General features: G+C 35.7%; 1 protein-coding gene across 1 annotated transcript in view; it reads right to left on the bottom strand.

The window, feature by feature from the left end:
* Positions 1-6,696: 6,696 nt before the first annotated feature.
* Positions 6,697-24,514, bottom strand: part of LOC118802125 (NACHT, LRR and PYD domains-containing protein 3-like) — a 29,405-nt gene continuing 11,587 nt past the window's right edge. The window contains exons 2-7 of the mRNA XM_036562602.1: positions 21,138-21,254; positions 19,018-20,799; positions 18,590-18,763; positions 11,171-11,344; positions 9,169-9,342; positions 6,697-6,874 (exon numbers count right to left, since the gene is read on the bottom strand). Of these exons, the coding sequence (XP_036418495.1) occupies positions 6,697-6,874; positions 9,169-9,342; positions 11,171-11,344; positions 18,590-18,763; positions 19,018-20,799; positions 21,138-21,254 (2,599 nt within the window). The remainder of the gene's footprint in view (positions 6,875-9,168; positions 9,343-11,170; positions 11,345-18,589; positions 18,764-19,017; positions 20,800-21,137; positions 21,255-24,514) is intronic.

Genomic DNA, 24,514 nt, shown 5'->3' with positions numbered 1-24,514 from the left:
ACCCCTATCCAGGAGTTTGGTTCCAGAGCCGACACTGTGAGTGGAGGTGAGCCCAACTATATCTAGTTGGTACCTCTCAACCTCTCGCACAAGCTCCGGCTCCTTCCCCCCCAGTGAGGTTACATTCCACGTACCAAGAGCCAGTTTCTGCCGCAGGGGCCTAGGCCACCAAGGGTCCCCCTGCAATCTCCCACTGCCTGTACGGCTTATGAAGTTTCATGTATTTATTTATTTGAACACCAGACACATGATGAAATATGATAAAATACGTCTGGGATGAAAGGAATATTGTGTAATTTAGATTTTTTACCAAAATATTTCTTGAATTTGGGTGTTGCTTTCAAAGCACACACACACACACACACACACACACACACACACAAACACACATTTCTAGACTTCTAATCAGATGAGCTTTATTAGAGCTCAGAGAGGAGCAGCAGAGATCTTTAGAGTACAAGAGAGAAACTGATGCTCATGTTCTCCCTGTATGAGCTCAGAACTGATAACAGTCAGTCCGTCTCCAGTTCTCCACACATCTGTCTTCATCTCTCCCATCAGAAACGGAAGATTAAGAAATGCAAATCTGAATTTACATCTAAAAACCACATCAAACCCTGTTCAATAAAAAAACTACAGAACCTTAAATTAGACTCCCAGTTATATGTAAGTGCAGACAGTTACATTAGTGAGTCAGTGAATCGTAACTGTACACATCCTGTACTGATCATGAAGCTGAATGAAAAAAAAATCACCAACTCTGTATGAAATGTATAAAAATCTGTGAGAAAACCAAATATAAAATATCAAGCAGCACTAAATTAGCACTTGCTCGCGAGTTAAATGTTGTGGGAGTGTATTTTGTTCACACTTCTAGAGACAAACAGCCAAAACAGACTCAGATGACCAGTTTAAAGGGTCACAATGATTAACACAGGAGCCACACTGAAAATGAACTTGGCCCTTAGTAAATTTTACATAATAAAATTGTGCATGTTTTTTCTCAATTTAAATGTGTTTTTGCTTCAACTAAATAATAATAAGCAATAATGAAAACCAGTAAACCAAGCATATGAAACATGCTTAAAGTGAATTAGAAGTAATTATCTTGTGTCCAGGGGTAGAAACTGCGCATGCGCACGAACAACTTTTCCCAAGCTGACAGCAGCCATTTTCTACACCTCATCTCTGGGAAGGTTTGGCTGACCTGAGAAAATTCTGTCATCTTACATTTACAAGGTAGGAGATTGTATATTGTCTATTGTTTGTCATTATGGACATAACATGTTCATGACATTTACACAGAAAAATATTGGCAAAAACATGAGGTTAAGGGAGGACTTAGCACGGCTTAAAATTCGCTAGCTAGCTAACCTAGCTAGGTAGCCAGGTTAGTTTAAACCGACACATAATCAAAGAACACATAACGATACTCGGTCAAATAATCACCAAACTTACTAAAGCTGACCGCAGTGTTTTAATTTAATGTGTCCTTCATAAGTATCTGTCTATGTTGAGGTCACTTGAGGTCCTCACTAAGTTTGCTCATGAAAACAACCATTAGCTAATGTTACTGTTGACCTAGCTTAGCTAGCTAAGTAACGGTGCCATTTTCTGAAGTTCACTGCAGACAAGTGCATTTAGCTGCTCTGTCATCATACAAGTACACGATAAAATATTGTTTAGATGGTTGTAGACGCACACGATGCAGCATTGGCTATATCTTTGATGAAAACGTACAGTTAAGGGACGACTAGCATAGCATAAGTTTGTGAGGGGCTCAATTCAACACATATTCGAAGTAAACAGACCTAGCTAGCGTTAGCTAGTTGTGTGTCCTTGACATGACCTGTAATGATCTTTTCCCGTGGAGGAGGCTGTGCTCGCTTCGCCTGTGATTTTGGATGTGATATTTGGGCACTAAGTATCCACAAATCTGTGTAATTTCAGCCTTAGTTAGCTAGCTAGCTAGCTCCACCGAGTCTGGGGTTTGGATATGGAGCCTGCAAACGCTATTGTAGCTAGCGTTAGCTTAGCAAACACAGCGTTAGCAGCTAGTAGGTTACAGACATAAGTTAACTGGTTTAATTTCAACGTTTGTCCATTTAACAATGCTCTGTTCGATGAACCCAGTTTGCAATGTGGTGTTCCAATATGGACTCTGATACCGTTAGCACAGCTAGCTAGTGTTAGTTAGCTATGCAAACATTAGTGTTAGCAGCTAGCTGGCTAACATAGCTAGTAGACTACAAGCACCATGAAGCAGGTTTAACATTAATGTCAGCTTTCTGTTCCTTCAACACTAATCGCTTGACTTTGCTCTATCAGAATTGTCAGTGGAGATTTAGTTTGTTATAATAGAATCCGTTATCTTGTTAATTAGCAAGCTAATGATAACTGTTCAGCCCTGTATTGGAAAAGAGGTTTATGTTTGCCTGTATAACAGCAGAGTGTCATTGCTCATTATTACACAAATGTATTTTGCTCATGTAACTCCGCTGTCATTGTTGCCAAAATGGGGTTTACCTTATGTTTAGTCAACCTGCATTTATGTTAAATATCATGGTCTTCAAGTGCCAAGTGGTAGAAGTAATTATTATACATTGATTTTGATGCTCAATAATGCTCAAACCCTAGACAGGGAATGCTGATAGCCATATTGATTAAAAGCAACTTGATGTGACTTAAATATCATAGTTGGTTTCAAACCAAAACAATGCTCACAGGATTAAAACAAATAGCTAAATATGAGTAAAATAATATATATTATTGTAAAACTATTAAATTTCAGCCAAAATAATGCATTGTTATGTCCTTCCACATGGTGAGATAAAACATGAAGGTAAAGCGATAAAACATTAAAGTAAAACTTATGTTTAAGATAAAATGTTAACATGGTCTTTCATTTAATTGTATTTAAACGTCCTCTTTGTTTATAGGTTAAGGCTTAACAAGGTTGTTGAGTGCCATGTTTTAAAGGATTCTTTGGCATGTTCTAAGTCTCTGGTAAGTGCATTTTTATGATCCAGATTTGATATTTAAGGCTATTTGTTTTGTAAAGCTACTTTTTATTTATTTGTTTTATTGGTCAAAGGATTTTCAGGATTTTGATGTTCATATGTTTCTTTTATCTGTTCCTTGTATGCTTGGCAAGTTAATGTACCATTTTTTTTAAACAGTTGAAGGTATATTCTAACAAGTGCAATCAATATGTGCAGGCGAAGAATGTCCACAGTAAAAGAGAAGCCATCATAAAAGCTCTTTGTCCGCACCTGAATGATGATGATGGATTTCTAATCAAGGAGTACGTGGTAAGTCAGTATGTGACCTAAGCACATCACCATCATTCTAATTCAATTCTAATTTCTTACTAAGGTAAATTCATCTTATTTCATATTTGAGCTCTTTTAAATACTGTGTGTCTTCCAGGCACCTCAGTTCTTATATCAATTGCTTATAACATTTGCTTAATTAAATCAGCCCCTCCCATCTGTGTAGTAAATCCAAATCGAAACGAGGCATTGGTGTATTAGTATGTTAGCACCAACCATAGATTATAGGTGCTAGTGTGAGAAGGGTGAGCTAGAACTATCCGTTTTGTAAAGTGTATTTTACCATTGAATGGAGTTTTGTGGAGATGGGGGCTGATTTTATTTAGATTTATCATAAAATAAATATTTGATATTAAAAAAACTGTCGGAGGTGCCTGGAATTATTTAGAAGAGTTTAAATGAGAAATAAGCTGAACTTACTCTTTATGGAGCAAGAGTACAATGGAGTTTAGTATTAATAACAAGATTTAATTTGTAGGACATTCATGGTGAAGACATATTGAGAGACCAGCACAGCACTGAAATGGGCGTTTATGTCATCAGAAGAGGGTGGAGCTCTTGGAGAATATGAAGATGTTGACACTGATGGAAACATTGTAGGAAACATCAAATCAGTTGCACGAGAATGCAGTAATGCTTGGAGTGATCTATGCACTGAATATGGCTCACCACAATGGGCGGAAATACTGCTATGAATTTGTACATTCCTCACGCCAAAGGATGGTGCAAAGCTCTCCTCTAATATTCTTGGTTTGGAGAACAAAATCTTGGGATAGTCAAAGTAGGCTGTCTGTTCTGGAAATATATGGAACTTTTCACACTAGCTTCTGCTTTGATTGAAAAGCAATGGGCTTTTGAACAACGCTTAAGTCACATGAAACAAGAATGGCCGTATTTGTCAACATCTCTTTTAAAATTCAATGACATTTCAATGATTTTCTATACAACATTTGAAGATCCTGGTCGTGTTTAAGAGAAATTTGTCTTAAAACAGCATGCAGTTAAATTTTAGCGTCTTTTTTGCTGAAGCTGAATTTTCAGCCTAAATTTGCAAAGTCTAACAAGCAAAATAAGGTTGTGCTACCTACAGGCAGTGCTTTGACAAGAAGGCTGTACTCTGTAGGCAATATTTCTGGGGCATTGTTTTGATCATTGACGACAATTGGATATTGTATAAAGTCATATAACATTTAATACTGTGTTATTGTGCTGTTCTATTTTAAATATTTACTGTTGTAAAGTTGCACTTAAGGTTGGTGTTATCATTACATAATTACTGAATGTTACTTCATTGTTTCACAAATTCTGGGCCATTACTTAAGACTTAATTAATTGTGATTAAGGGCACACACATTTAGGTGAATGTGTTTATAATTGCAGTGTTCTGTTTGAAGCTTATTGTTGTATGTACAGTTGCATTTTAGCTTGTATTACCTGCAAGACAAGCAATAATGTATTGATACCTGTGCACTTTTAGAGAAGTATTTAGTCTATTTTTTACTACTCTGTTTTATTTTGTCTACAGCCTTGTTTTATTACTTAATATTCAGTGTTTTTCTATAGTGGTAAAGCAAATGTGTATTTTAGTTGATCTTAACATGCATGTGCATTTGATGTACCTTAATAAAGTCACTGTAATTTTTTTTATTGTCATGATAGTCATTGTCTTGACCATGTGTTTAAATAGATGGAACATTAACAAGTGTAGTTTAATTTGTGAAAATTAACATTTAAAACATTTAATAAACATTTAATAAATACTCTGTGATATAATTAAGCTGTTGTACATAATAAACATTGAGTAACTATTTGGAAATACATCAGAATTTGGTAGTTTTACTAAGAAGTTATCTAACAATCTACATAATTTAATGAAATAGCATGAACATGATTAAATTTAGTTAAAATTACACTTCAAGGAAATTTTACAAAAATATAATTAAGCTGACAAAACTTACAAGCAATGAGTAAATGTCATCAGAAAGGCATCAAATTTGAGTTGTTCTCACTAAAAAAGTTGTATTTATAACAATCTCCATAATTTGCCTAACTTAGTTAAAGTTACTGAAGTTATTGAAGTAAATCCTGCAAAATGTAGTTAAGTTGACATTGCTTATAGGTAATGAGTAAATGTTACTCAAATTATATATCTGAGTGTAGATAATTTAATTTCATGCAACACTTTGACGAAAAAAGATTAAGTAAATTCAAAGAGTCATTTTTTTGAGTGTAGGCTGTCACTCCTAAACAACAGATGTGTGAACTTAAAGAGTGAAGTATGGTGGAGTGTGTGTGGTGTTAGAACAGTACATATTAAGACATCTATATCTGTGTAATATTGTGATATTAAAAAGAAATAATGTTTGGTGAACTTACTGTATGATGATCATCACTGAATATAAAATATCAAGCAGCACTAAATCAGCACTTGCTCGTGAGTTAAATGTTGTGGGAGTGTATTTTGTTCACACTTCTAGAGACAAACAGCCAAAACAGACTCAGATGACCAGTTTAAAGGGTCACTCTGATTAACACAGGAGCCACACTGCATGCAGTGCGGTCACTGCTTCTGATTTAAAATGAGCTTCACTTCATATAACCGTGCTCTCATGGAAACAGAAGAAAAACAAAACCGTAAATAAAGGAAGCCTTGATCTCGACTGGTACAAACACAGATTAACAAAAACATTTCTTCTGGTTTCTACATACAAAATATCATGACCTGTGACTGGTTTACAGTCTGTTTTCTTCACTGGACAAAGTATCACATGGTCCATCTGTTACCTGAGTGTGACAGAGTAGAAGATTCTTCCTCTCTGAATATCAGACATTCATTTTTTACTGTTGTTTGTTTACTATTTTATTTTTCATGAAGTTTTTTTGTTCACAAACACACACGTCCATCTGGTCCACACACTCATACTGTATTTACACACACTGTGTCTCCCTCTGCTGCTGGAGCTCCTCACACATATTCAGAATCACTTCATCTCTTCATGATGTTGTCTCTTTGGGGGTCAATAACACGTCATCATCATCACACTCTGAAAAACAGAAAGAACCAAAAATAATTTTCAATATAAAAAATAAAATATAGATACAACACAGTATAATAAAGAATAATAGTCAATATAATAAAGTTTCTCATTTAAAAGATTAGAACCAGTTTCCTACATGTAGCTCAATCACAGAGATTTTAAACTGACTCACTACTACTAATCACTACTGGCATTTCTGTTTAGTCTAAGATCAGATTTAATGCCTGTCTAGGAAAGCAGTCTATAGTGTGTGTTTGTGTGTGTGTGTGTGTGTGTGTGTGTGTGTGTGTGTGTGTGTGTGCACATTTATCTGAAATCATTGTTGCTCACAATAGATCTTGTAGTCTGTAATGTTCATCATACTGAAGATCAAACAGCAGCTGATGTCCTTTCTTCCTTTGTTTATTCCCAAACAGATTCAGCTCTCTCAGGTGTGAGGGGTTTGATTTCAGAGCTGCAGTCAGAGCAGCACAGCCTTCATCTGTGATATTACAACACCACAAACTGCAGAGAGAAAAATGACTTAGTCTAATGTCAATATAAACAGCATAAAAAGCTAAAAGTACATGTTGATGAAGATGTAAGTAACTGATCTGTAGCTGATATCAGGTTGATCACTCTACACTTTTTACATTTTCAAATCAGGCTAAAAACAATAATACTATTTTTCATGATTGCTGTGCATTTTTATGACCTTTATTTAGTAAAGTGTCAATAATTCTGAATAACTGTAATATGTTCTATTCTGGTTATTTATGTTATCATGGTAAATATCTTTGTGTTCAAATAATTTACCAATTAAATGTACTTTTCATGTTTCATAATTCATTTAAAATGTCAATTAAAATAAACTAAGTTACTATATTTAGTACTATATTAGGCCTAAAAGTCATTCTGTTGCTAAATTCTTTAGTAAGGTCAGTGAATTAAAGAGGTTGAATAGTTTGCAACTGCTTGAAACAGATTTTGAAACAGAACCTCAGAGTGTTTTAGAATTTGAGTTCAGTCTCGCTCTCAAGTCCATGAATTAATGATCTTGGTCTTTTCTTCATCTCAACATAAACACATAATGCAGTGCTACTCAGACACCACTGTGTTGAGAATCTGCCGCTGCACTGCCGCCCTTCTCATGTTTAAAATACAATCTGCTCTCTGATTGGCTAATGAGGATAAACAGGTCACTGCTGTCCTCATTTAGCATCCAATCAGGAAATTAAAATATGAATACAGAAAACAAACACAACAAACAGCATGATGGGAGAATGAAAAGTCTCTGAGGAATAACTGCCAGATATGAGCTTCAAACCAAATTAGTTTCTCCTTTAGTTTTTTTAACAATATCATTTTATAAAATATAAATTTTATTAAATTAAGTCAATAATAATGAAACCTACGATAAATCGAGTGATAAAATCAATTTTAAATTATTTCATTTCTCTCTCTCTCTTTGCTTGTCTCTTTTGCATCTCTGTCCTCACTGATTACTGTAAAAGCACACATTAAACATCCGTTATAAAAGGCTGTCTGTACTAAAGCCCAGCTAACAGGAAAGGCAGCTACTCATACAGTTAATGAGACAAAATACAGCCTAATCTACCTGCTGATTTCTTAATAGTGTTACCATCAATGCTGGTTATCAGTGACCTTTCTCATGCTGGCTGTAGTTTGTTATATGTAGGTAACATAATACAACTTTAATTCCTCATCTAATCACTAACATGGCCAACTACGGAGCCTGTAGCCTAAACTGATCAGCTACTGGAGCTGGAGTAAAGCTGATTTAGCTAGCAATGCTGTGAGAGCTCCAAATAAAAAATGAATAATGGGGTTTGCATTTTACAGACGTAATATGTAAATTATGATCACAAACTCTTACATTTTTGCTATAGTGATGTCATATATTAGCCTATAGCATGTGTGCTGCATACCTGAACATCTAAATGAGTCAAAGTTACTCTGGTACTTAGGGCAGTGTAGCGACTCATACAGAGATAAACAGAGTGGACAGTTAAGTCCAGGACCGAACCACAGCTGTTCTGAGGTCAGCTGAGAACCTGTCACTGCTCACTGTGTAGCGTAATCACTGTTTCCACATTGAATCTTTAGAAACTTCAGAGGACTATGGACAAACAAGTCATGAACTAATATAGTAATTATCTGTATGAATAATATATTATGATTCATTAAAAAAGAACAAACATGAGAAGGAATTGATTTTCCTGCAGTAGCTAATGTCAGATACAATACATTTATAGAATGAACAGACACATTAACTTATTATTATTATTATTATTATTATTATTACTGATAACAGAATACTAGCAACAATAATAATACTATAAGCAGCGTCTGGTACTATAATATAATTTAGTAAAATACAATAGTATAATAGTTTAAATTATATGTCCATCTTGTGATTGTTATATATCAATAAATGTAATTTTTACATATAAAATAATAAAATTATTAGTAGTCGTAGTAGTAAAAGTAGTTGTTGTTTTCATAATAGTACTAGAAGAGGTACCTGTATAATAATAAAAATAATAATAATGATAATAATAATAATAATAATAATAATAATAATAATAACAATACTTTACTTGTTGCACTCAAATTAGCAGCCTTGAGCAAAACAAAATCCTGGTTTCTAAATTAATTAATCTGTCTGTTTATTCTATTGGCTTCTTCTGTAAAGTTACTATTTTGGAGATTTGTTTTTCTTTGAACATGTGTCTCACTGGGAAAATATGTCTTACTGAGGACCAGGTCATGTGTGACTCTCAGAGAGTTGATCTTACCTCAATTTCTCCAGTTTACAAAGAGGATTCTCCAGTACAGCAGAGAGCAGCTTCACTCCTGAATCTCCTAGATTATCATAAGACAGATCCAGCTCTCTCAGGTGTGAGGGGTTTGATTTCAGAGCTGAAGTCAGAGCAGCAAAGCCTTCTTCTGTGTTATTACAATCCCTCAACCTGCAGAGAGAACAATGACACACTCTTCACTCTCTCAGTTCAGAAAACACAGATCAGTTCAGCAGGAACTTAAATCAATAAGTTGTGTCTACAGTCATAAAACACATCTTTGTTATTGGAAATGTATTTTACTGATCAGTAATAATAGTAATGTTTTAATAACAAGTTGTACAGACCTGAAAATGACATGACAATTTTCTAATTATTTTTTAATAAGATAAAGAATGATAAAAATGTTTATAAAAAAATGTTTGTAATTTCTGAGCACATTGTCAGATCTGTAACAGTATTTTGTTGACAGGTAACACAAAAGGAACATGTGAACAGCCCTGATTCTGTGTGATCTCAGTATATTTACCTCATCTGATCTGTAAGTGGATCTACATTTAAGTAATATAACAACCATGAGTGATTATTATGCAGTAATTTAGTCTTGATGTCAGTATAATTACTCACATCATTTTGATGAACCGATATATATTACAGCTCCAATATCATTCACTTTAACTGTAATTACAGTGTGAAACAGTGTCTGTACATCATACTTACATGCAGTTGTCAGGTTAGTGCAACTTGGTACCATAATATTTCACATTATTACCCACTTATTGATGATGTTTTATTTATGTAGCACTTTTCATACATGCAGCGCCACAAAGTGCTTCATGGTAAAATGAAAGTTAAAAAAATGGGAGTTAAAAAACAAACGAGATAAAAATAATAAATAAAATTACATTAAAAATGAATTAAAGTACAGTGAAGGTAAAATGAAAAGATAAACAGGATGAGTTGCTTTAGATGTTTAAAGAAAATATTAATTAAAAAAACAAAATTATTTCCAAGTTAAAAGTGGTGAGTGACGAGTTCCACAGTTTAGGATCATAATAACAGAAAGACTCTCTACTTTTTCTGTAATTTACAGAACATTTACTGAAAGTTCTGTTTTGACAATCAGTAACACAATACAGTTACTTAGTAACCTTTAAATATGTAAGAACAAATTATGAACAACAATAGTAATTATCTGTAATGAATAAAGTGTTATGCTTCTTTACTAATGATCAAACATGGGAAGGACACAATTTATGGGTTGTTTCAGGACATTTAAGGTAAAGTATGTATGTAAACGTTTTATTTAATGACTAAAATAACTAATCTAGGCTTTCTGATCCATTATTTCATAGGGATGGATGAAGCTATTTGAATACATGAATATCCAAACTCATCTTAGTAACCTTACTTTGGGTATCTGAAGAAGGCATGTGTAGTGTGGAATAAAACAAATTAATAAGCTGTTCATTATCTTGTAAGATTAAACAGGTTTTGGACAGAGTGTGAAACTTTGAACTGCAGTGAAGCAGAAATGCACAGAGCTTATACTGGAAACACTTTGCAGTACAGATTAATTTTTAATAGCCTAACATTAAAATTGAAAGCAAGATGCTTCAATGGGGAAATTCTCATTAAAAAATTCTCAAACTGTAAAAATACAGTAAAATCTTTCTATGAGTAGATGAGCCCAAACTTTTAAGTGATACTGTCTAATAACACATCCCAAAACTGAACTAACAACAATAAATAATTAATTTAATTATCTCTTACAGCTTCAATTTCACAAAGAAAGACTCAGAAAATTTAAATAAGAGTACAGAAAACAAACACAACAAACTGTATAATGAGAGAATGAAACGTCTAAGACGAAAGAAAGAATCTAAGGATTTTGATTCCAAATTTACAGACTCTAACAGAGTTTAGAGAATATTCATGATCAGAGAACATGTCGTACTGAAGACCAGATCATGTGTGACTCTCAGAGAGATGATCTTACCTCAGTGTCTCCAGTTTACAGAGAGGATTCTCCAGTACAGCAGAGAGCAGCTTCACTCCTGAATCTCTGAATTTATTCCCAGACAGATCCAGCTCTCTCAGTGCTGAAGGGTGTGATTTCAGAGCTGAAGTCAGAGCAGCACAGCCTTCATCTGTGATATAACAATACCTTAACCTGCAGAGAGAACAATGACACAATATTCACTCTCTCAGTTCAGAACACACAGATCAGTTCAGCAGGAACTTCATCAACAAGGTGTGACTTCAGTCATAAAATGTGTGACAATAGTAATGTTCTGATAATAAGTTGGACAAACCTAAAATTATATATGAATTTTCTAGTTATTAATAAATACCATAAAGAATGTTAAAAATATTTAATAAAGACAAATTTGGTGTGGTTTGAGCTACTTTCTGAGCATGTTGTCAGATCTATGTTATATAATATAGTAATAGTAATTGCTGACAGGAAAAACAAAAGGAACATGTAATCAGCCCTGATTCTGTGTGATCTCAGTTTATCTATTTTACCTCATCTTATCTATAGGTGGAGCTACAGGCAAAAGGAATACAACAGCCATGAGTGATTATAATGCAGTGATTTATTCTTGATTCAAGTGTGATTACTTACATTATTTTGAAGAACTGATATTACAGCTCCACCTAGTTTCACTGTAATTACAGTGTGAAACAATGTCTGTATATCATACTGCGCCTGATCATTTAAATACATAACAAATAAGAAATACAGTAGAAACAAGTGAATTATTATTTTACAGCACTAATACCACATCACTTCAGTAAAAGTGCTTCACTGTTTTTGGTGTAATAATCCTAATTTTATAAATCATTTTAGAATGTCACAAAAGGTCATATTTTGAGTAAAGAATATATAAAATAATAATGTACCAAAATGTAAAAATCAGACAAAGGTAACATTTGGTCTGTTTTACTCACTTTGCTGAAAAACATTTCTAGTACATTAAGTTGTATCAACAGGATTTTATTTTTTTTATTTTACTACCAATTATTATTACCATTTTACTCCATTTTATTTACCACTTTAATTACTAACTTATTTTCTAATAACAACTAGAAAAATAACACACAGTTGCCAGGTTAATACAACTTACCAAAATATTAACATATTATTACCCATTTATTGCTACTGCTTTATTTAAAGAGAACCTTTCATACAGGCAGCACCACAAAGTGCTTTCCAATAAAATAGGACTTAATAAAGAAAAAACAAGATAAAAATACCAATTAAATATTTTAAAACAAAGTTAGGAAAAAAGCATTAAAGCGAAGTTAAAATGAAGAGATAAATAGGCTGAGATTCAGGAAAAATTCAAAAGACGAAACTGCTTCCAGGTTAAAAGTGATGAGAGATGAGTTTTAGAAGCAAAATAACAGAAAGACTGTCCACTTTTACAATAATTTACAGAACATTAACTGAAAAGTTTGTCTTGAAAATCAGTAACACAACACAGTTGCCTAGTAACCTGTAATTATACAAGAACAAATCATGAACAAATATAATAATTTGATCATCTGTAATGAATAAAGTGTTATTCTTCTTTACTAATGAACAAACATGAGAAGCACACAATTTATGGGCTGTTTCAGTACATTTAATGTAAATAATTTGTGTAAATGTTGTATTTTATGACTAATATAACTAATCTAGGCTTTCTGGTCCATTATTTCATAGGGAAGGATGAAGCTCTTTGAATACATGAATGTCCAAACTCATCTTAGTGAGCTTACTTTGGGTATCTGAAGAAGGCATGGGTAGTGTGGAATAAAATAAATTAATAAGCTGTTCATTATCTTGTAAGATTAAATAGATTTTAGACAGAGTGTGAAACTTTGAACTGGAGTGAAGCAGAAATGCACAGAACTTATACTGGAAACACTTTACAGTACAGTTATGAGGATAAATATGTGGATATAAATACATTATCAGATAGATTCACTTCACCCATTTCACACTGTAGCATAAGATACAGAGAAGCAGCTAAACTAATGCTAACATAAATGAAATAAATTAGGATAAAACGCTGCATTAGAGATGAATCTTAAATTGCAAGATGAGCTTGTTGTTAATTTTTTGCTGACAGTGCAGGAACTTCGCAGATTTTCACTAAGATCAAAGGTCTAACTTATCAGGTCTGCTATGACTGGCTGAACTGAATGTCAAACCTTTTCCAGAGCTAAAGAGAGATACTGCTGTCTTCACCATAGTAATGAAATGTCTGAGTGTAAACTCTACTTAAAATTTATGTACTTGCATGTATGTACTGTTACATTTTTTCCTCATAGAAAGACATTATATTTTACTCTGTAATCTTTTCATTCACTGTGTGATGTGACTATTCTTCTCTCTGTACATATTTATATTTGAAAAAAACACATTTATATTTGAAAAAAAAAACAACAAATAAAAGCTAGTCTCTCCTTCATGTTTACAGCCGTCACTCAAAGGTCGGCTTCTCTGTCACCTGGACTGAGTTTCCCTAAAAACAACCCATTTTAGTGAATAAAGAACAAACTAATGAAGAATGAGAGAAAATAAGGAGTCAGTTCTGCAGTGTTTCCTGAAGGGCTTCATACTGTGAAACTGAAAGAATGAGTATATAGAGCATCTTTGTTGCCTCTGTACCAGCACAGGAAAAACATCTTTAGTCAAAAACTGAACCATCAATTTCACTGATCAGATCACTGTGAACCTGCAACACTGACTACAAACACTTTGAACAGAATCAGGAAAATGAGGGAGGAAGATCCACTTAAGAACAATTTCCATTACCAAATCTTCCATTTACTGTACGATTAACCTAAATCTGTTTTAATAGCATGACAACAACTTTTTCAGAACATATAATTTACATGTTAAATGAATATTTATACCATTTGTACTATTTTAAGTTATATACAATATAAATAAGCCAAAATTCATTTGTCATAATGATTCCACTTCATTGATTTTTTTTTTTTTGACAAAAAAGTTTCAGTCAGGATTTGTTCTAACAATAGTACTCAGACAGCATTGGTTCATGTTGTGAATGACCTCAGGCTCAGTGCTGATGCAAAACATCTGTCTATTTTGGTCTTTTTGGATCTTAGTGCAGCTTTTGATACCATTGATCACAAGTTTCTAATACAACACCTTGAATATTGAGTTGGCCTCTCAGGTACAGTTTTGGAATGGTATAAATCATATTGGTATGGCATGCTAATCATTAGCTAGTTAGTAATTTATTTTTCTATCCAGTTTATGAGGGTAAGGGACAAAGCAGCTGGTCAGAGCTGGTGTAACATGCTTAGTGTTAGCCAATATATATACTTTTTCTCATATAGTAGTTGGTGAAAAAATTGTGAGGGATAAAAAAAGAGTTTTTTTAATGACTGAAAATGTACAAATGATTGTAGAAAAAAAATGGCTTTTTTCATATGTTATACAAACATAATAAAATAAAAAAAAGTGGAACTTAGCATTTACTACCATGTTTGTCATCATGAATTAAAGTAATTATGATCCTACTTCTTAATAAACATGTGGCATAAAAACATTTAAAGTTATTTATCAAATCTAATAATAAAACTAGTGGTTGACCAATTAATTGGCCATTTTGAGGTAATCAACATCGGCTAATGCCTGAACTCACAAGGTTGATAAACAAAACATGTCTGCAGACACATCTGCAGGCAGCCTTGTCAGTGTGGTTGCTATGCAACGATGTTAGTGCTCCCTTCTTGTGTCAGTTTGACCACTACATGTACAGATGTCAGTAGGTGCTGTGCAATTGTGGGAAACTGGATGCTGGATGTAATGTCTCCTGAAGCCCATTTCACACCAGAATCTCTCCACAACACTTGTTATTTAATACTGGATGTGACACAAGCGCATTGTGAGAGGAAAGCAGTTTCTGTTTATGTTGCACTTTTACATAATACAAACATATGTATTGTCTGTTCACTGCTTAAATAAACTTTATGTAGATGATCAACAATAAAAACCTGTCTTTCTGCCGTGTCTGTTGCCAGCTTTATCACCATGTGATGTACAGCTATATGAATAGAGGAGATTCATGTGTGTTCAAAACATTAATCTACTGAAGGGATTAATATCACCTTGTTAAACAGTTAAACTACATGTACTGATGTATTTATTAGCTGTGATTGTATATCGTAGAACAAACACTGCATTTCTTTACTGTTTATGCCTAGAAACCGCTGTCATGTGCACAAACCATTAAAATTATACCCAAAGCATGTTTTTGCGTTTCATTCACACTTTGCTGCTGCGGTGTTGCATGACACGCATGGTCAGTCTGAAAGGCTACACTGATTAATATAGGTGTGTACTGTGAGCGGCACAGCTCATCACTGCATCTGGTGTGAAATGGGCTTGAGAAAAAACAGTACGACTTAAATTCCCATAATAAAACTGTGCTGAACAGCTGGAGGAGGACTGGCATCCCTGAGAGATGAAAAATACTGTACTTACTGTAACTTACTGGACGATTTGGCTTGAACCCCATGCATTTGGCATTAACCCCCTGCATCCTCAGAACATTTACATGTGATGTTATTTCATGATAACACACTCCCTCTCATGTTCCATTGCTTATATACACTATATTGCCAAAAGTATTCACTCACCCATCCAAATCATTGAATTCAGGTGTTCCAATCACATAAATGGCCACAGGTGTATAAAATCAAGCACCTAGGCATGCAGACTGCCTCTACAAACATTTGTGAAAGAATGGGTCACTCACAGGAGCTCAGTGAATTCCAGCATGGTACCGTGATAGGATGCCACGTGTGAAACAAGTCCAGTCGTGGAATTTACTCACTACTAAATATTCCATAGTGAACTGTCAGTGGTATTATAACAAAGTGGAAGTGATTGGGGACAACAGCAACTCAGCCACGAAGTGGTAGGCCACATAAAACGACAGAGTGGGGTCAGCGGATGCTGAGGCACATAGTGCACAGAGGTCACCAACTTTCTGCAGAGTCAATTGCTACAGACCTCCAAACTTCATGTGGCCTTCAGATTAGCTCAAGAACAGCATAGAGAGCTTCATGGAATGGGTTTCCATGGCCAAGCAGCTGCATCCAAGCATTACATCACCAAGTGCAATGCAAAACATTGAATGCAGTGGTGTAAAGCGCCACCACTGGACTCTAGAGCAGTGGAGATGTGTTCTCTGGAGTGACAAATCATGCTTCTTTGCCTGGCAATCCGATGGACGAGTCTGGGTTTGGCGGTTTTCAGGAGAACGGTACTTGCCTGACTGCATTGTGCAAGTGTAAAGTTTGGTGAAGGGGGGATTATGGTGTGGGGTTGTTTTTCAGGAGTTGGGCTTGGCCCGTTAGTTCCAGCAAAAGAAACTCTTAATGATTCAGCAGACCTAGAGATTTTGGACAATTTCATGCTCCCAACTTTGGGGGAACAGTCTGGGGATGGCCTCTTCCTGTTCCAACATGAGTGTGCACCAGTGCACAAAGCAAGGTCCATAAAGACATGGATGAGCAAGTTTGGTGTGGACGAACTTGACTGGCCTGCACAGAGTCCTGACCTCAACCCAACAGAACACCTTTGGGATGAATTAGAGCGGAGACTGCGAGCCGGGCCTTCTCGTCCAACATCAGTGTCTGACCTCACAAATGCGCTTCTGGAAGAATGGTCAAAAATTTCCATAAACACTCCTAAACCTTGTGGAAAGCCTTCCCAGAAGAGTTGAAGCTGTTATAGCAGCAAAGGGTGGGCCGACATCATATTAAACCCTATGCATTAAGAATGGGATGTCACTCAAGTTCATATGTATGTGAAGGCAGACGAGCAAATACTTTTGGCAAAATAGTGTATATAGCGGTAGGACTAGCGTATATATTACAAATGTTGTAGGTGTGTCAGATCACAAGTGACTGAGAGTAAACAGATAAAACATGTACAGCTCAGTGAAACTTATGGCGTATGATGGTTCTGTAGAGGGTCCTGAGTGTGATGCTCCTTTTCATCTAAAATGCTGTCCAGAGAGACAGAGAGGAGTGTTTGAAGGCAGTGACTAGTTTGGCTGCTGCATCCAGAACAGAACACACTATAAATGTTAACATGTTTCTCTCATTATAAACGACAGCAAATCTAAGCTAAAACCGTTAGTGGCCAATGTTTAACATTTATTATGTTATTATATATAGAATAATACCAAAGAATGACATACTGTACCCCACTCTCCCTTAAATACCAGTAGCATTCAGAAATCTACAGCATACCAATGATTTTTTTATTAACTCCTTGATTTTATATATGTATGTATATATATATATATATATATATATATATATATATATATATATATATATATATATATATATATACATACATACATATATAGCCCGGAAAATGATGGCATGCCCACTCCACATAAAGAGAAAGGTGGTGGAGGAGTTTAAGTATCTTGGGGTCTTGTTCACAAGTGATGGGAACAGGGATCGTGAGATTGGCCGTAGGCTGGGACAGGCGGCAGCAGTAATGCTCTCACTGTACTGGACTGTAGTGGTGAAAAGGGAGCTGAGTCATAAGGCGAAGCTCTCTGTTTACCGATCGGTCTACATCCCGACCCTGACCTATGGTCATGAGTTGTGGGTAATGACCAAAAGAATGAGATTGCGAATACAAGCGGCGGAAATTAGCTTTCTTTGCAGGGTGGCGGGTTACACTCTTCTTGATAGGGTGAGGAGCTCGGTCATCCGGGAGGAGCTTGGAGTAGAGCCGCTACTCCCCCGCATTGAGAGGAGCCAGCTGAGGTGGTTCGGGCATCTGATCCGGATGCCCCCTGGACGCCTCCCGGTGGGGGTGTACCAGGCACGGCCTACTGGGACAAGACCCCGGGGTCATCCTAGGACCCGCTGGAGGAACTATATATTTTGTTATGTTTCTTATTTTCTTCTACTTCACTTCAAGGCCTATTTTATCTTTTTTTGTTTTGGTTTTGTGGTATACTGTTTCTTGTTTTATTGTTTATCACTGGGTTTTGCTTTTAGACAAGACTATTTCTCAATCTGTTATCTATTTGTTGCTTATTGAAAATGAGGATTCCCCACAGTGTAAACATGAACTTAAATATATATAAATATATAAATATAATGTTGATAATGACTACAGTTGAGCTCCTCTGTGCCAGATTAGAACCTGCACTGCACATGAACTAATAAATAAACATCTGCAACATCCAATCGAACCAATGCTGTGATTAATTTTACACTTTTAATGATCATGATGACCCCAATATTTAAATAATTGTGTAATGTGTTAGTAAATAGTTTCTTAACAGACATGAAAATGATACTAGAGAATAAATCTTACTGAGGACCAGGATGTGTAAAAGAAAGATGATCTTACCTCAGTGTCTCCAGTTTACAGAGAGGATTCTCCAGTCCAACAGAGAGCAGCTTCACTCCTGAATCTCCTAGATTATTATTAGTCAGATCCAGATCTCTCAGACCTGAGGATTCTGAGCTGAGCACTGATGCCAGAGCTGCACAGCTTTTCATTGTCAGATTGCAACTTGAAAGACTGAAAAAAATAACAAATTTAGTTTGACTGGTATTAGTAAAATTAATTTACTAAAAATTAAATGACTGCTGCAGCATATCAAATACAGGCATAGACAAATCTATAAATTCTATAAAATGTTCAGATATATGAAGGCAGTTGGATTGTTTTGTATTTACATTTGTATTTGAATGAACAAAAGTTTGAGTAATGAAGCAGTTTTACATTATCAATATGGTTCTTTTACTGAGTCAGTTTTATTCAGTATTACTTACTCAGCTGTTTTAGATTCTGCAACTACAGGCAGCAGCTTCAGAAGAACATCATCTGATCTGTTATATTTCTGTAAGAGAAATTTATCCAGATTATCTCCTGATGTCAGCAGTACAAAGACCACAGCTGACCACTGTGAAGAAGAGAGGTTTCTTTGGTTTAGTCTGTCAGACTGCAGGTACTGCTGAACTTCTTCAACTAGAGAATGGTCATCCAGTTCATTTAGACAGTGGAACAGATTGATGGATTTCTCTGCAGAGGGATTCTCTCTGATCTTCTTCTTTATGTACTGAACTGTTTCCTCTTTGCTGTGAGAGCTACTTCCAGTCTGAGTCACTAAGTCTTGTATGAGAGTCTGATTGGACTCCAGTGAGAGACCCAGAAAAAAGCGAAGGAAAAGATCCAGATGTGCATTCTTAATCTGTAAGGCCTGATCCACAACACTCTTGTGTACATCTGAGATTGTAATTTCTTTTCTCTTGAGGATCCTCAGTTTAGAGGACTGACTCTGTTTAAGCACATTTCTCTTCTGGTTTATGAAGGTCAGGTGCACATATAGAGCTGCAAGATGTTCCTGAATGCTCAGATGAACAAAGCAGTACACTTTACTCTGGTGCAGCCCAGATTCCTCTCTGAAGATCTGTGTACACACACCTGAGTACACTGATGCTTCTTTAATATCGATGCCACACTCTCTCAGATCTTCCTCATAGAAGATCAGGTTTCCTTTCATCAGCTGCTGAAAAGCCAGTTGTCCCAGTTTGAGAAGTATTTCCTCATCTGTCTTCTGCTTCTTTGGGTACTTTTCTTTTAGGATTTTTGTCTGAATGATAAGGAAGTGTGTGTACATTTGAGTCAGAGTTTTGGGGGTCTCTCCATTCTCTGCTTCACCCAACATTCTCTCTAGAACAGTGGCTGAAATCCAGCAGAACACAGGAATGTGGCACATGATATAGAGGCTTCTTGATGTCTTCAGGTGTGTGATGATTCTATTGGTCAGGCTCTGATCACTGATTCTCTTCCTGAAGTACTCCTCCTTCTGTGGGTCACTGAACCCTCGGACTTCTGTCAGTCGATCCACACACTCAGAGGGGATCTGAGCAGCTGCTGCAGGTCGAGAGGTGATCCAGATGAGAGCAGAGGGAAGCAGATTCCCCTTGATCAGATTTGTTAGCAGCACCTTCACTGAGGACGACTGAGTGACATCATCCAATCTCACAGTGCTCTGAAAATCTAGAGTTAAACGACACTCATCCAAACCATCAAATATGAACAGAACTTTGTGAGATCTGGATATTTCCATTTCTTTAATCTCCTTAAACCGTGTATGAAGAAGATCCACCAAACTGAGTTTTTGGTCCTTCATCAAATTCAGTTCTCTGAAAGGAAGTGGAAATATGAAGTGGACATCCTGATTTGCTTTCCCTTCAGTCCAGTCCAGAATGAACTTCTGCACAGAGACTGTTTTTCCAATGCCAGCGACTCCCTTTGTCAGCACAGTTCTGATGGGTTTGTCTTGTTCAGATAAGGGTTTAAAGATGTCATTACATTTGATTTGTGTGTCCTCTGTTGCTGTTCTCCTGGATGCTGCCTCGATCTGTCTGACCTCGTGTTCATTATTGACCTCCCCACTGTCTCCCTCTATGATGTAGAGCTCTGTGTAGATCTCACTGAGAAGTGTTGGGGTTTCCTGGTTTGTTATCACCTCATTCAAACACTGAAACTTCTGTTTCAGGTTTATTTTGAAGTCCTGAAGTTTTGTTCCAGTCTTTTCAGAGTCAGGTCTGTAAGAAACAAGACATCATGAAGAATGTTTGAATAATTTTCTTACAGAAGAGAAAAGAACGACTCCATTCAAGTCATCCACAATAATGTGTACACTGCTTTAGATATTTTATCAGTGTTCCTAATATGATGCATATTAACATCAGAAAACACCTCTTATGAACAATTTTTTTCCCCTCAGTGTTTTGAGTTTAGCTCTAATACTTGTACAGGTGTATTTTAATCTTGAGGAACTGTATAATTTCTATATTTAAAAATGGTATCAGTTTAGAAATGTCTGGTTACTTTGCAAAACAGCACAGGTGTGTTCAGTCAGTAATTTATGAGGTGCTGTTACCTGTATTCAGATGACGGGTCTTCATCTTTAAACATCTGTGGAGTTTCCATAAACCTGTCACTCTTCAAGAATGAACAGTTGGATTCTGGAGAGTCTGATCTCTTTCCCAGGACTTCACTAGAAAAGAATATAGAAATTACTCCAGTGATTTATATACAGTCTTTAATTCCTCTGTGCCAATGGCAGCACCTTATTTTGATTTGATAAGTTTTTATTTCAATATAAGCTTCAAATTGTTTATGAACAGAAATGCAGAGCAGAAATGACCTAGTTTGAGTGAAACTGCATTAGCCATCATGCACTGTAAACTTCAGAATGATCCAAGAGAAAATGGGGTCACACCGTGGAAGTTGAGTGCAAGGAAAATGCAGAGACCTCAACTCCTTATTGAAGAGTTATAAAGATCAACCCCTTGTTTATTTCAACAACACACCTCTTCCTCATCATCACAGAACGCACAAATGTGATTACCCCCTAGGGCAGGGGTGTCAAACTCAACCACTAAAAGTGCCAGCAGTGTTTTTATTTTAGTTTTACTTAACATTTTGCCAAGACCCCAACTGGCCACTGTTTATTCAAAACATGCCAAATGTTTCAAATATAAATGATTGAAATATAATTTTAAATAAAATATAATTTTTATATAAAAGAACATTAAGACTACATTAGCTGCAGATAACTGTTAAACCCCTTTAAATGTCTCCAGTGTACAGAAGACTCTTTTGAAAACTGCCCATTCACTTGAACTAGACATAATTTTTCTGTGGTGCTGTCCCATAGATCATTGTTAGGCAGAGTGTGGGAGCACACATTATGTTGCAGTGCATGCTGGGAACTGTAGTGCAGCTCTTGGTGAAACAGGCTAATACTAACAGAAAATTAAAATAATTTTGTGAGCTGAATGAGATTGTGCCACGGGCCTGACTTGGCCCGGCGACCTACTAACAGTGTGTGTGTGTGGGGGGGGGGGGTGTCATGTTCTCCATAAACCACATATCAGATGTTAAAGCATAGTTGCTTGCCTCCAAAACACACGCTTTAACTTCTTAATAGCTGTTTGAGAGAAAGCGAAGCAACTCATATTGAGGGTTCAGTGTTTTGACCACCTCATGGAAAACCTATTTCTCTGTGGTGTGAAATGATACCATATTATTTGCTGTGTATCTTGCTACTGCCTCCATGCACACGTTAATCTTTGGCTGTCTTTTTTTGTACTCTGTTGATTTAGCAGCAGCACCTGCTATGGTCGGTTGATGTAGGCTCATTGTGGGTTTAAAGTCTGTGGTTGGGGTGCTCTTTGACAATGGCTTCATTTTTGCATTAGCTAACAGGTGATGCACTTTGAGGTGTAAAAGGAGGTTTGATATAATGCCCTGTTTGTTCACAACTTTCTTAAAGCAAACAGTGCACACAGCTTTGTCCAGAATGGCTGGCTCACCATTATCATCAGGTCAAAACCCAAAAGACTCACAAACAGGAGCAGAGGCAATTTTCTATGTTACTACTCCTGGAACATTATCTTCACCACTCACGCAATCTTTCTCAGCAGTAGACTGACCTCTGGTGATGCATGCTGTGCACTTTATCACCTCAACACACCATCTCCATAAGCAGAGCATTTTACAGTATTGAAAATCATACTTTCGGGATTTCTAAATAACCTTTTATACAGAAATACCACAATACCACCCAAGTCTAGTTGAGTCTATGGCACATGTGAGTGAAGCGTGAACTCCACAGAGATGCTATCTATCAGCCTCATTTACAATGTAGCCCAACATTAGAACAGAGAACAAGAGACTAAAAGAGGAATGAATATTGAGGTAAAACATAGGAGTGTATCACAGAAGTAAAAAAACAAAATGTAAAAACTAGTAAAAAATTACGAAATTTACAGTAGATACAAAAAAATGTATCTAAGAAAATACAAAAAAGTGTGCTGACACTTTACATTAAGTTTCCTTAGTAACCTAATAACTGCTAACAACTGAATAATCAGTAATGTATCAGTATAATCTCAGTAATGAATAATGCATTATGCTTCATTATAATGAACAAACATGCAAAGGAATTGGTTGTTCCTGCAGTAACTAACAGAAAATATTTTTACAGATCAGAAATTTTAACTAATATAGTGACTAAAATGAAGTAATATAGTAACTAAGATTAAGGGTAAGGTTAACTGACATTAACTGATATAAACACTATTATTAACTAATATAGTGGCAACCAGGCACAGATAATGAACCCTCATTAAATATATCATTAAGAAACTAAATACTGAAAACAGAACGTGTGTTGTGTTACTTCATGAATGAATAATGAACATGAGGTGAAGGAAAATTAATGAATAAATGTAACAAAGAGTGAAAGATGAAGCTCTACTGTAACAGTCAGGAGCTGATGTGCTTCAGGAGAGGGTTAATACTCAAACAGAATCAACACGATTTCACGTTTATGTGGAAATCAGAATGATCGAGCAGCAGGTCAGAGGGTTTATACTGTGCTGATCATTCTGGGTTTGCTTCCTTAAATTTTTATGTTCTCAAGAACGTCAAGCAAAGTTTGCCCCCCGAAACTCTTTGATAATTTAGTGACTAACAGACAGATTCATTACTCTCAAAGTGCTACTTTATTTGTGTTTCACCTGCAGGTTTGCAAAAAGCCAAAGGCAGTAAAATTGAGTAAAAAAACAAAAAGTGAATAAAACTGATTAACGGTAATGCTACTATGAATAATAATACAATTAGCTTGTAATTATCACAATAATTTACATTGTTAATAATAATAATGATCATAATATTACAATTTTGTGTTATACATTGAATGTTAATATGTTGTAATGTAAAACTATAGTTTTAATATTATATTATATTGTATTATATTACATTATAAAGGCTTGGCAGAGCTCTTTTTGATCAGAGATTTGATGGTCTTTAAGTGAGATGTGCAATGGAAGGGTAACAGAGTTGTCACTGAATGAAATAACCGCCTTCCAGAGCTTGAAGGAATTAAGGGAAATATCTGATAATAAGTGAAGATAATATTCTGATTTAGCATTTCTGACAGAGGAGGTACATTTATTCCTCAGCTGCCTAAATGTAAGCCAGTGTTCTGTGTACCCAGTTCGTCTGGCCAGGGCCCATCATTTATTTTTTACTTTAAGCAAAGAGGATGTGAACCAGGGACTAGATCTATCCTGAATTCTGAAATTTTTAAAATGGGTATGCTTCTCAACACCGACAACAAATGTTTTACTAAAATTATATAGTGCCAAGTCGGGAGCTGGTATTTCTGATGTGTAATGGATAACACTAACCTCGAACACTAACCTTCTAACCACCATCTGAGAGCCTGCCGTTTTCCGGCAGTGCTCA

Source organism: Colossoma macropomum, unplaced genomic scaffold (genome assembly GCF_904425465.1).
Source record: "Colossoma macropomum unplaced genomic scaffold, Colossoma_macropomum, whole genome shotgun sequence".
NCBI lineage: Eukaryota > Metazoa > Chordata > Actinopteri > Characiformes > Serrasalmidae > Colossoma > Colossoma macropomum.
This window is presented reverse-complemented; position numbering and strand designations above follow the sequence as displayed.